General features: G+C 32.6%; 1 protein-coding gene across 1 annotated transcript in view; it reads right to left on the bottom strand.

The window, feature by feature from the left end:
• Positions 1–2,344: 2,344 nt before the first annotated feature.
• The window catches only part of LOC139842297 (uncharacterized), a 40,841-nt gene continuing 29,969 nt past the window's right edge, over positions 2,345–13,216 (bottom strand). Inside the window, exon 6 of the mRNA XM_071832452.1 lies at positions 2,345–2,625. Within this exon, the coding sequence (XP_071688553.1) occupies positions 2,345–2,625 (281 nt within the window). The remainder of the gene's footprint in view (positions 2,626–13,216) is intronic.

Genomic DNA, 13,216 nt, shown 5'->3' with positions numbered 1-13,216 from the left:
TATCCTTACAATCTTCATCCTCTTCGTCGTCTTCACTATCCTCACATTCATCGTTATCCTTCTCATCATCTTCATCATTGGTTATCAAAGATTCGGGTACTTGTGCAATCTTTACTACTTCGGTCTTGGCATAAAAGCTTACATCATCATCATCATCATAAAAGATCCAATTTCTTGACCGATAAGTAGAAACTACGGGTGAGGTGGGTGGTGAAATGGTAGTGGATACAAAATCTTCAACTAAAGGGAGCATGAAACTCACGGTTGTCTCTAAGATTTGAATTGAAGCTTGTTGAATTTCTGACATTTCCCTCAAATCTATTCTCTCTTGAATTAAAGTCTCCATACGGTTATGGTGAGTTCTCACAACGTTTGAGAATAACTCTAGTAAATTCGGATTGATCTCCTCTTGTTGTTGATTTTGAAATTGAAATTAAAATTGAGAAGATTCCAATGTCGAGTCATCTCTCTCATAATAATAGTCCATTGGTTGACTCATAAAGTCAAAATTGGATTTAGGACCATTATTACAAGGTTGATCAATGGGGGCGAAATCATTCATGTACAAAATCATCATAACCCCCGTCATCATAATAATCATCATAAGTACCAAAATAACCATTTGGCTCACCATTAGCTTGACCCAAATCCATATAACCGTTGTTGTTCATACCCATGTAACCATCATTCATATACCCATAACCATCATTCATGCCCAAATAATCATCATTGTTGCCCAAATAACCATTGTCATCATTCATGCCCAAATAACCATTATTCATAACCATGTAACTTGAGCATCCCATCAGTTGTTGATCATAATTCGCAATTTTTGACATCAAGTAGTCACACAAAGCATCATACTCTTCCATCTAGCTTAATCACACCACAAACAAACAAACGTTTTTCGAATACAAGCAAATATAAACAAAAAGTAACTTTTGCAAGAATTAAATTATTACAAAAGGATCAAACAATTAAAAGTTTAAACCAACTATCCAACTAAGCTAACCGCTCCCAGGCAGCAGCGCCAAGAAAGTGTTGATATGTGCGGAATAATACATCTTTTACCCTCTAAATTTATACATGATTCAAACACCACAAATAAGCACACACAACTAACGAGCACTTAGAACCAATTATTATAGTACTTTAATGTAAGTATTTGTTTCAAGTTCATTCCAAGAGAGCGGTGTAAGTCAGATAATTAAAACTATTAATTGTCCTAGGGTTTGTTTGATTAGGGGTTTTGATTGATTTTGATTAACAACTAAAACTTGCACAATTAAACAAACTTAAACTTAACAATTAAAACTAGCAACAAGTAACAAGTAACGAAGTATTCAAACTTAAACTTAACAATTAAAACTAGCAACAAGTAACGAAGTATTAAGACTTAAATCAAATTAACTAAGAAGTGTTCACTTATCTAATCCTCTCTATGCTTGGCTTGCCCCGTTTTGCCTATTTTGCTATCTCATTAGTTGTTGAACTATTAAATGTTTAGCATCACTACTAAACCTCAAATCAAATGACACTCCGCGAATTCACATAAGCATTGTATTCTAAGATCGAGTTAAGCATGATATGGTCATTGAGATTGAGCTTGGGTTAAAATCACTTAAAACCCCCAAATATCGAAATCACTTAAGATAATCGGCACTACTATGTTGACTAAATGCCAATTGAAAACCAACCTAGATCAAGAACACAATCACTTGCAATTCCTAAGCTAGTTGTCTAGATCACCTAAGGTGTTGAAGCACACATTGATTCACTTCTCAAATCACTAAGAGAGCTACTCAACATATGTAATCAAAGTCAAGCCTAAAACAAACCTATAGCAATGGATCTTTAGCTAACTCAACAACACATGATCATGTAATTCATTCAAACAACATTATTCAATTTATTTTGGGGCAAACACTAGCATTAGAGATTCATAGATATGCAAACACAAGAGATTTAGTCAATCATGGCTAAAATCAAACTAATAATAAGCATAGAAACACAAATAAACATCATCTTGAGTGATTACAAGTAATTAGTGCACAACTAGATAAAGAAAAGTAAAGATTACAACTAATTAGTGCAAAATAGATAAAGCAAAGTGGAGATTACAACCCAAAATGATAAAGAGAAGAAGATCTAAGCTATAATCATAAGATAAACAAGAACAATATCAATTAAGACTAAAGCATTCATCATTACAAGTAGAGAAAATAAGAACAAGTGCTAGAATGGAAAGGAAATTACAAAATGGAGAATATATGATGTAGATCTAGCATCTAGCTTCATTAATCTTCAACTTAGAACATGAAATTAGGCTTTGATCTTGATGGAATCATGATTGGAACCCTTTTAGGGCTCCAAAACGGCCTAAGGAAGCAGCTCCCTCACTCAAAAACCCAAATATGCTTTTATAGTCTGGATTTTCTAGCTGAATCAACGACAGGAGCGGCGCTTCTGGAATAGGAGCGGCGCTTTTGGGAGGACAGGAGCGGCGCTTTTGGGTAGGAGCGGTGCTTTTGGCACATAGGAGCGATGCTTTTGTGCTGGAGCGACGCTTTTGACCACTGATCTTTTTAACACACGTTTTAGCACATAGGAGCGTCGCTTTTGACCCTGAAACTTCATTTTCACCTCAAAACTTCACTTGGTTCATTCCTTTGGCCCAAGGGTTGATTCCTTAGCATAAATATGAACTTTTAGACCACTTTTATCTCAAAACAACTAAATACCACAAACCGCTCACTAATCATCAAAACCCGTATCGAAATGCCATGGAAGTAGGGAGATTTTACGAAGATAAATATGTATATTTTGAGCAATATCAGTAGGATATAAATTGTGCAGTAGAGGAGGTTTAAGGATCAAATTATTTAACTATCTGGTGGATTACGGTGAATAACCCGAGTGGAGATGCTGGAGATCTCGAGAAGGTAGTTAAATGTTGTGTCCACCATCACTTGAGCATGTCAGTTTGATAGCTAGGGTTTTATGATTGTGTAGAAAAAAGAAACGAGGGGGCGTACGTAATAGAGGCCCTTGATGTCGCGTTCGAGTCATTAGTAGGATTTTTCCCTTGATGGGATAGGCACATTATGAATAAACACATTTTCAAGTAAACTAACTTAAAAATATAAAAAAGATTCTAACTGTGAACAAATATAGCGAAAATAAATTACAGTGTTAATCATATAATTGATTAATTCGTGTTTGAATTACAGTGATGATACAATGTATTAACTTTTATCTATATGTACAGGTTGTATATAATTGATGAAGATAACATCACCAGTTGGAATGATGATGATTCTGCCAAAATTAGTTACATGTGTTAGGGAGAGGGAGACGTGATCACACACTTTGTGTGTGTAATTATGACAAAAACTTGACAAGAATGAGTGAGTGATGATATTTATACTTTCATACCATCAATCATACAATGTTCACTATGACTCAATGTACATCACATATCTTTGACTTAACATTCTCCCCGTTGATGTGCGTTAAGAAGATACGTCTTTGCGGTCTTAAACTCTAGGGATTTCTTTGATCACTCCCCATAAAATAGCCATATAAGGTAATTTGAACATATAGAAACCTCTTCTTGTGGAAGCTTCTTTATCTGCATGAATGACTCTCCAAGCAACGCTCATAACGAGTTCTTTTATTTGCAAGAATGATTCTTAAAGCAACGCTCATTGAAAGTTCTAGGTTTTGCCGACTCTAATAGATTCTTCTTGTTGAATGTTTTAGATCAACTTTATTCCCTAGACATTTGAGTCTTTGTTTCACTCCCCCTTCATCATCATTTCTCCCCCTCATGATGATTCCGTGAAACAATATCATCATGTAACATAGGTTGATATAGAAATTGATAAACTTGAAGTCCAGGGCATACACTGAAATGTGTATACGCCATATTGTAATTAAATCGGTTTAAAATCATTGTTGGCATACCATTGTAGGCATGCTCAATTTGATTGATTGATATTGTATTTCACCGAGGTTGAATATTGGTCTAAAAAAGTTTTGATTTAGCCAGACTTACGGGTCATGGCTTAAAGAAAAGTAACTCTTTGAATGAATATTTGAATGATTCTGAAAAGGTGGTTTTGAATGGTTTAGCTGACGGATTATTTGGTTTCTTTGAACTCAATTGCTTTAGTTTATGAGCAAACCAACCAACTGTATTGATTACGAAATACTGTGAGTTCCTATTTATTCCCATAAGTTGGTTATAAAAACGGTTAATTTTTTTTGGTTTGGTAAATAGGAGTAGTCTCGTTGTCTGTGGAAAAAAACTTTGTGAGGTTTAGAAACTCTGGGGATCTCGGGTGTAGGAGCTTGCTTCTCAACCTCAGAAGAAGAACATTTTGGTTTTCTAACTATCTGGATTTGTAAACTCGGGGATTTCGACTTGTGTTCCTATCCACACCATTGTTGGTTTGAAATGGTGTTTTGTTTCGGTTAGAAACTTTTGTTATAGGTTCTCTTCTTGTAAATCTCTTTTAGATAAGCTTAATTCCATCTCCGAGATTTGAGTTTTCAACAGTGAAATTTCAGACGTAATTTTTGCTTGCTCATATTTTAGTCCTTTGATGATAATTGTGACACATGCATTTTGTTCTTTGTGTCTTGTTCTGTCGTTGAAATTCATCTTGTAGTGTACAAACTTTATATTCCAACTGTTTTTCTCGTAATTTGCTTTATACAAGAGTAAACTTTAGTTCTTCAATCTGAGCTCGTAACTTGAAATTTTTGAAATCATGCTCAATCTTTTCTTCAGTGATAAGTTTTGTTGGAACTGGTGAAGATAAACTTTGTTTTGACGTCATCAAATTGAAGAACTTGAAATTCTTCAAAAATAAATAAATCCCAAAATGATCGTGCACTTTTGAATTTTTTTGTTGGAAATTTTAATGAGGATCATTAAACTTATTGACTTCGATAGTGTAGGGACCCGTCCTAATCCATCTGGATGAATACATTACATATGGTTACATCGCGAGGTACTTGACCTCTATATGATACATTTTTTAAACATTGCATTCATTTTTAAAAGACAAACTTTCATTTCATCGAAAGTTGATGGCATGCATACCATTTCATAATATATCCAACTATAATTGACTTAATAAAAATCTTGATGAACTCAACGACTCGAATGTAACGTCTTTTGAAATATGTCATGAATGACTCCAAGAAATCTCTCTAAAATGAGCAAATGCACAGCGGAAGATTTCTTTCATACCTGAGAATAAAAATGCTTTAAAGTGTCAACCAAAAGGTTGGTGAGTTCATTAGTTTAACATAAATAATCATTTCCATCATTTTAATAGACCACAAGATTTTCATTTTCATTTCTCATAAATATACGTCCCATGCATAGAGACAAAAATCATTCATATGGATTGAACACCTGGTAACCGACATTAACAAGATGCATATAAGAATATCCCCTATCATTCCGGGACATCCATCGGACATGATAAAACAACATCGAAGTACTAAAGCATCCGCTACAACGGATGGGGTTTGTTGGGCCCAATAGATCTGTCTTTAGGATTCGCGTCAATTAGTAGACTGGTTTACTAATTCTTAGGTTACCAAGTAAAAGGGGCATATTCGGTTTCGATCGTTCAACCATACAAAGTAGTTTTATGTACTTGTGTCTATTTTGTAAAACATTTATAAAGCTGCATGTATTCTCATCCCAAAAATATTAGATTTTAAAAGTGGGACTATAACTCACTATACTATATTTCGTAGTAAAAATACATATGACGTCATTGAACAAGTGCAGGGTTGGCCTCGGATTCACGAACCTATATCATTTATATATATATTAACACATATAATGGTAATCGAACAAATTTATATATTATTAGTGATTTAATTATTATTTTAATTATGTGTTTCATTGATAATTTAATTAACTATATTTATTTTATATACTTTAGAAAAAAAAATAAAAAAAATATTAATATAGTTATGTTATATGTAATAATTATATTTTACATAAATAATATTTGTTGTAATAGTAATATTAATATTAATGGTAATACTAGTAATACAAATAATGATAATAGTAATAATAATGTTAAAAATAATAATTTTAATGTTAAATGTAATAATGATGATAATGATAATAGTAATGATAATATTAGTAATAACAATAATATTTATAATACTTAGTAATAGTAATACTAATAATACTAATAATACTAATAATAAAAATGATAAAAATAATAATGATACTCATTTTATTAATTTATAAAATGATAATATTAATAATAATACTTATATTAATACTAATAATGATACGATAATAATGATAGTGATGGTAATAGAAATACTACCTCAAAGAAGTAGCCTTAAAAAAAAATATGCCCAAGTTCGGGTTTGAACCTGCGACGTCCCGCTAACCCAATAACATCCTAAACCGTCTGTCTGTCTGTTTCCTTTCTAATGTTAGCTCTCACACTAATTCAATTAACCCACATTGTCTGTTTTCCCCTTATCTTCACAAACTAAACCCAAAACTTATTCATCATCTCCATCGTAATGGAAAATAGAAACAGAACTAGAAACAGTAGCGTATAGTAGCAGAAAGATATCCTCTTGTTATCATTATCATAAACATAATCATAATTATAATCGTTTCATAATCATAATCATAATCATAAATCATAATCATCATCATAAATCATAACTCATAATTATAATCATAAACGCTAATCATAATTCATAATCATAATCATAAATCATAATTCATAATCATAAGTTCATAACCCGTTATCATAATCATTATTTGTGATCATAATTATCATATATTCATTACGATTAAAATCTTAATCATCCTATCATACTTGCCTTAAATCATCATCATCTAATCATCCTAAAATTACCATCATCATTTTCTTACAACCGTGACACCCATCATTTAATCATATCATCCTCGCCATACATAACATCATATTCACAGATTTATTATCGTTATCATCATAATCATTTATATCATTAACTATCATCATCACTTCCCATTATCTATATCTAGCGTGTACAACCAAACGTAAATAGAAGCTGAAGCTCGTGATCGCTGTATCACCAATTCCTCTATTTCAATCCACCCGTAAATCAGTTGGGTTTCGGCCCACAGCCAAAAAAAAAACTCCACGGCCCAAGTTGTTAATCAACTAGATTTAATTCATTTTAGTTTTAATAAATACCTCGTGAGATATTCAAATGATTGGATGTTATAACATGGTGGGGTTCGGTTTCCACCGGAAACATAAAGAAAACCACAAGGACCCTACACTTTGTTAATTAAATGTTTCATCCTTGCCCACTTATGCAATCGACAAAACCCAATCAATTAATTGGTATTGCTTCTCTCTTTGTCTATTCTATAAGTTCAACAAACGCAAAACAGTAAAAATATGAGATATGTCTGAGATTTTGTCCGTCAGGGAGAATAGAAACTTTAACAGCAGAAGGTTGTTTGTTTTGGGGTTTTTTTTAAATGGAACAAGATCGTGACTGTGGGGTGTGTTTGTAACAACGAAGGTGATGATTAGTAGGATGGTAGTGGTGGTGGTCGTATGATGATGGTGGTGGTTTTGTGGGTTGCAAACACAGAAGGCAAGCATAAAGTAGCAGGTGTTTGGGTGGTATTCGATGGTGAGGGTTTTGTTTATGGGTTTGCGTTGGTTCGAACAGTGGTGGTGATAGATGATGGTCTTGATTAAACAAGAAACGAAATTAGTAATCAAGCGTATGTACATGTGGTGTGTAATCGAGCAGGAAAATAACATATGGTATGTCAGCTGCAGTAGCTATAATAACAACGAAGGAGAAAATAGATACTTACGATTGTAACTAGGGCTGGTGATCGTGTTGTTGGTATCCAAAACGTTAAACATAAATAGTAGTAGCAGTGAAATTTTGTGGTGATGATGTATAGTGGGTTGGGTGATGGCTAGAGGTGGTGATTGTAGTGACCCGAACTTTTTCATGTTTATATATATATTAAATGAAATTGTTATTTACATGATTGAGTGTTTCCAACATGTTAAGCAATCAAACTTGTTAAGACTTGATTAATTGAAATAGGTTTCATATAGACAATTGACCACCCAAGTTGACCGGTGATTCACGAACGTTAAAACTTGTAAAAACTATACGATGCCATATATATGGTTATTTATATATTTAACATGATTTTATTATAAGTATGTATCTCATTAGGTATTTTAACAATGAGTTATATACATAAAAATGAGACTATTAAATTAAGAAACTCGAAAACGATATATATAACGATTATCGTTATAACAACGTCTTACTAGGTACATATGAATCATATTAAGATATTGATACACTTGGTTAATTATGTTAAATGATAAGTAAATATATTATTAAGTGTATTAACAATGAAATACATATGTAAAAATAAGACTACTAACTTAATGATTTCGAAACGAGACATATATGTAACGATTATCGTTGTAACGACATTTAACTAAATATATATCATACTAAGATATATTATATATCATAATATCATGATAATATAACAATTTAACATCTCATTTGTTATAATAAACAATGGGTTAATAACATTTAACAAGATCGTTAACCTAAAGGTTTCAAAACAACATTTATATGTAACGACTAACGATGACTTAACGACTCAGTTAAAATGTATATACATGTAGTGTTTTAATATGTATTCATACACTTTTGAAAGACTTCAAGACACTTATCAAAATACTTCTACTTAACAAAAATGCTTACAATTACATCCTCGTTCAGTTTCATCAACAATTCTACTCGTATGCACTCGTATTCGTACTCATACAATACACAGCTTTTAGATGTAAGTACTATTGGTATATACACTCCAATGATCAGCTCTTAGCAGCCCATGTGAGTCACCTAACACATGTGGGAACCATCATTTGGCAACTAGCATGAAATATCTCATAAAATTACAAAAATATGAGTAATCATTCATGACTTATTTACATGAAAACAAAATTACATATCCTTTATATCTAATCCATACACCAACGACCAAAAACACCTATAAACACTTTCATTCTTCAATTTTCTTCATCTAATTGATCTCTCTCAAGTTCTATCTTCAAGTTCTAAGTGTTCTTCATAAATTCCAAAAGTTCTAGTTTCATAAAATCAAGAATACTTCCAAGATTGCAAGTTTACTTCCAAGTTTTCTAAATCCATTCCAAGTAATCATCCAAGATCAAGAAACCTTTGTTACTTACAGTAGGTTATCTTTCTAATACAAGGTAATAATCATATTCAAACTTTAATTCAATTTCTATAACTATAACAATCTTATTTCGAGTGGAAATCTTACTTGAAATTGTTTTCGTGTCATGATTCTGCTTCAAGAACTTTCAAGCCATCCAAGGATCCTTTGAAGCTAGATCCATTTTCTCATTTCCAGTAGGTTTATCCAAGGAACTTGAGGTAGTAGTGATGTTCATAACATCATTCGATTCATACATATAAAGCTATCTTATTCGAAGGTTTAAACTTGTAATCACTAGAACATAGTTTAGTTAATTCTAAACTTGTTCGCAAATAAAAGTTAATCCTTCTAACTTGACTTTTAAAATCAACTAAACACATGTTCTATATCTATATGATATGCTAACTTAATGATTTAAAACCTGTAAACACGAAAAACACCGTAAAACCGGATTTACGCCGTCGTAGTAACACCGCGGGCTGTTTTGGGTTAGTTAATTAAAAACTATGATAAAATTTGATTTAAAATTTGTTATTATGGGAAAATAATTTTTATTATGAACATGAAACTATATCCAAAAATCATGGTTAAACTCAAAGTGGAAGTATGTTTTCTAAAATGGTCATCTAGACGTCGTTCTTTCGACTGAAATGACTACCTTTACAAAAATGACTTGTAACTTATTTTTCCGACTATAAACCTATACTTTTTCTGTTTAGATTCATAAAATAGAGTTCAATATGAAACCATAGCAATTTGATTCACTCAAAACGGATTTAAAATGAAGAAGTTATGGGTAAAACAAGATTGGATAATTTTTCTCATTTTAGCTACGTGAAAATTGGTAAAAAATCTATTCTAACCATAACTTAATCAACTTGTATTGTATATTATGTAATATTGAAATACCATAGACACGTATACAATGTTTCGACCTATCATGTCGACACATCTATATATATTTCAGAACAACCATAGACACTCTATATGTGAATGTTGGAGTTAGCTATACAGGGTTGAGGTTGATTCCAAAATATATATAGTTTGAGTTGTGATCAATACTGAGATACATATACACTGGGTCGTGGATTGATTCAAGATAATATTTATCGATTTATTTCTGTACATCTAACTGTAGACAACTAGTTGTAGGTTACTAACGAGGACAGCTGACTTAATAAACTTAAAACATCAAAATGTATTAAAAGTGTTTTAAATATATTTTGAACATACTTTGATATATATGTATATATTGTTATAGGTTCGTGAATCAACCAGTGGCCAAGTCTTACTTCCCGACGAAGTAAAAATCTGTGAAAGTGAGTTATAGTCCCACTTTTAAAATCTAATATTTTTAGGATGAGAATACATGCAGGTTTTATAAATGATTTACAAAATAGACACAAGTACGTGAAACTACATTCTAGGGTTGAATTATCGAAATCGAATATGACCCTTTTTATTAAGTCTGGTAATCTAAGAATTAGGGAACAGACACCCTAATTGACGCGAATCCTAAAGATAGATCTATTGGGCCTAACAAATCCCATCCAAAGTACCGGATGCTTTAGTACTTCGAAATTTATATCATATCCGAAGGGTGTCCCGGAATGATGGGGATATTCTTATATATGCATCTTGTTAATGTCGGTTACCAGGTGTTTACCATATGAATGATTTTTATCTCTATGTATGGGATGTGTATTGAAATATGAAATCTTGTGGTCTATTGTTACGATTTGATATATATAGGTTTAACCTATAACTCACCAATATTTTTGTTGACGTTTAAAGCATGTTTATTCTCAGATGAATACTAAGAGCTTCCGTTGTTGCATACTAAAATAAGGACAAGATTTGGAGTCCATGTTTGTATGATATTGTGTAAAAACTGCATTCAAGAAACTGATTTCGATGTAACATATTTGTATTGTAAACCATTATGTAATGGTCGTGTGTAAACAGTATATTTTAGATTATCATTATTTGATAATCTACGTAAAGCTTTTTAAACCTTTATTTATGAAATAAAGGTTATGGTTTGTTTTAAAAATGAATGCAGTCTTTGAAAAACGTCTCATATAGAGGTCAAAACCTCGCAACAAAATCAATTAATATGGAACGTTTTTAATCAATAAGAACGGGACATTTTAGTTGGTATCAGAGCGTTGGTCTTAGAGAACCAGAAAATTTGAATTAGTGTGTCTTATCGAGTTTGTTAGGATGCATTAGTGAGTCTGGACTTCGACCGTGTTTTCTTTAAAAATGATTGCTTAACATTTTTGTTGGAAACTATATATTATTAACATGTATATATTATGTGATATATTAATCTCTTAACATGTTTGATATTGTGTGATAGATGTCTACCTCTAGCACAAATTCCATTGACTCACCTAATAATAACGAAGAGTCGAATATATATTGGACTGATTCACAAGTTCCCGAAGAAGAACTGGAAGAAGAATCAGAACCGTAAGAAGAATCAGAACCGGAAGAAGAATCAGAACCGGAAGAGGAGGAACCGGAGGAGGAAATAGAACCGGTGGGGGAAATAATAAGATGGTTAAGTAAAAGAAAATCCTCAACCAACCGACCAAGGTTAATTATGGTCAATGGTGTTTCCGCCAAGGAAGCAAAATATTGGGAGGATTACCAATTCTCCGATGAATCGGATTCCGACAAGAATTCCGAAGATGTTATAGAAATTACCCCAACTGAATTTAAAAAGGCAAAAGAAAATAATAAGGGAAAGGGCATAAAAATAGAGAAATCTAATTCCAACCCCGATGAACTTTATATGTATCGTCAACCCCCGAAGCCCTTAAGTTGTAACAATGACCTGGGAACCTCTAAACCACCAGGTTTTTCTAAACCGTTGTGGAAAACGACAGCTCGTATTAGGGGAACATCATATATCCCTAGAAACTTGGCAAAACGAACCAAAACCGAAGAAGAAGAAACGAGCGAGTCGGAATAAGATAGTTGTATTCGTGTGGTGTAATATATGTAATATAGTGTGCTTATGCTTTATGATATATGTAAAAATTGCTTGTATTAATAAGTATTTTTTTTTATGAATCTAACTCTTGTCTATTTTACAGTATAAAAACACAAAATGGATAGACAACCCAATATTTTAAGAGACCTTCCCGGAGACATGATTGATGAAATCTTGTCTAGAGTCGGTCAGAATTCTTCGGCATAACTATTTACGGCGAAATCAGTTTGTAAGACATTCGAAGAACGTTCCAAGAATGCCTTAGTTTATAAGAGACTTTCGTTTGAAAGATGGGGGATATCACATTGGGAAACCCATAAGTTACGATGTGTTTACTTTGACGCATATATTGCGGGGAACCCAAATGCTATTTTACGCAACGGGTTAAGAAATTATTTTGACTCAATGTATCCGAATATAGGACTTCATGATTTAGAAAAAGCAGCTAACATGCAACATAAAGAAGCATGCTATGCTTACGGGTTAGTAATGTTCGCTTCTCACCAAAGTGAGAAAAAGAACATCGGGCTACAACTATTAAACAAAATGTTCCCACAAGTGACGGAGTCGGTAATTGGGGTAAGAAATGAGGTTTTTAGGTTATTACGAGACTGTTGGTCATTACGTAACCCTCGTCCCTTTGACGACGTTACAACACACTGTCTTATCAACGGCCATAACGGTTATGTTCCACAAGACCAAGGATGGGAAGTAGTCCTAGTAAAACCAGAATGCATGACTTGTTTCTGGACATATGAATTACGTGTCTTTATTGCCTTTGCTGAACGACTTGTGTACTAGCTAGAATTATCTTCACAACTATCTTGTATCAAAGTTATTGTGTGCTATATTTCATGCTTTATGTAAAATAAGCGGTATTGTAAGTTTGTAAAATATTGTATAAAAGTTTGAACGCGAAATATTATTAT

Source organism: Rutidosis leptorrhynchoides, chromosome 4 (genome assembly GCF_046630445.1).
Source record: "Rutidosis leptorrhynchoides isolate AG116_Rl617_1_P2 chromosome 4, CSIRO_AGI_Rlap_v1, whole genome shotgun sequence".
NCBI classification, from domain to species: Eukaryota; Viridiplantae; Streptophyta; class Magnoliopsida; order Asterales; family Asteraceae; genus Rutidosis; species Rutidosis leptorrhynchoides.
The sequence above is the reverse complement of the archived record's forward strand: the minus strand, read 5'-3'. Positions and strand labels throughout refer to the sequence as shown.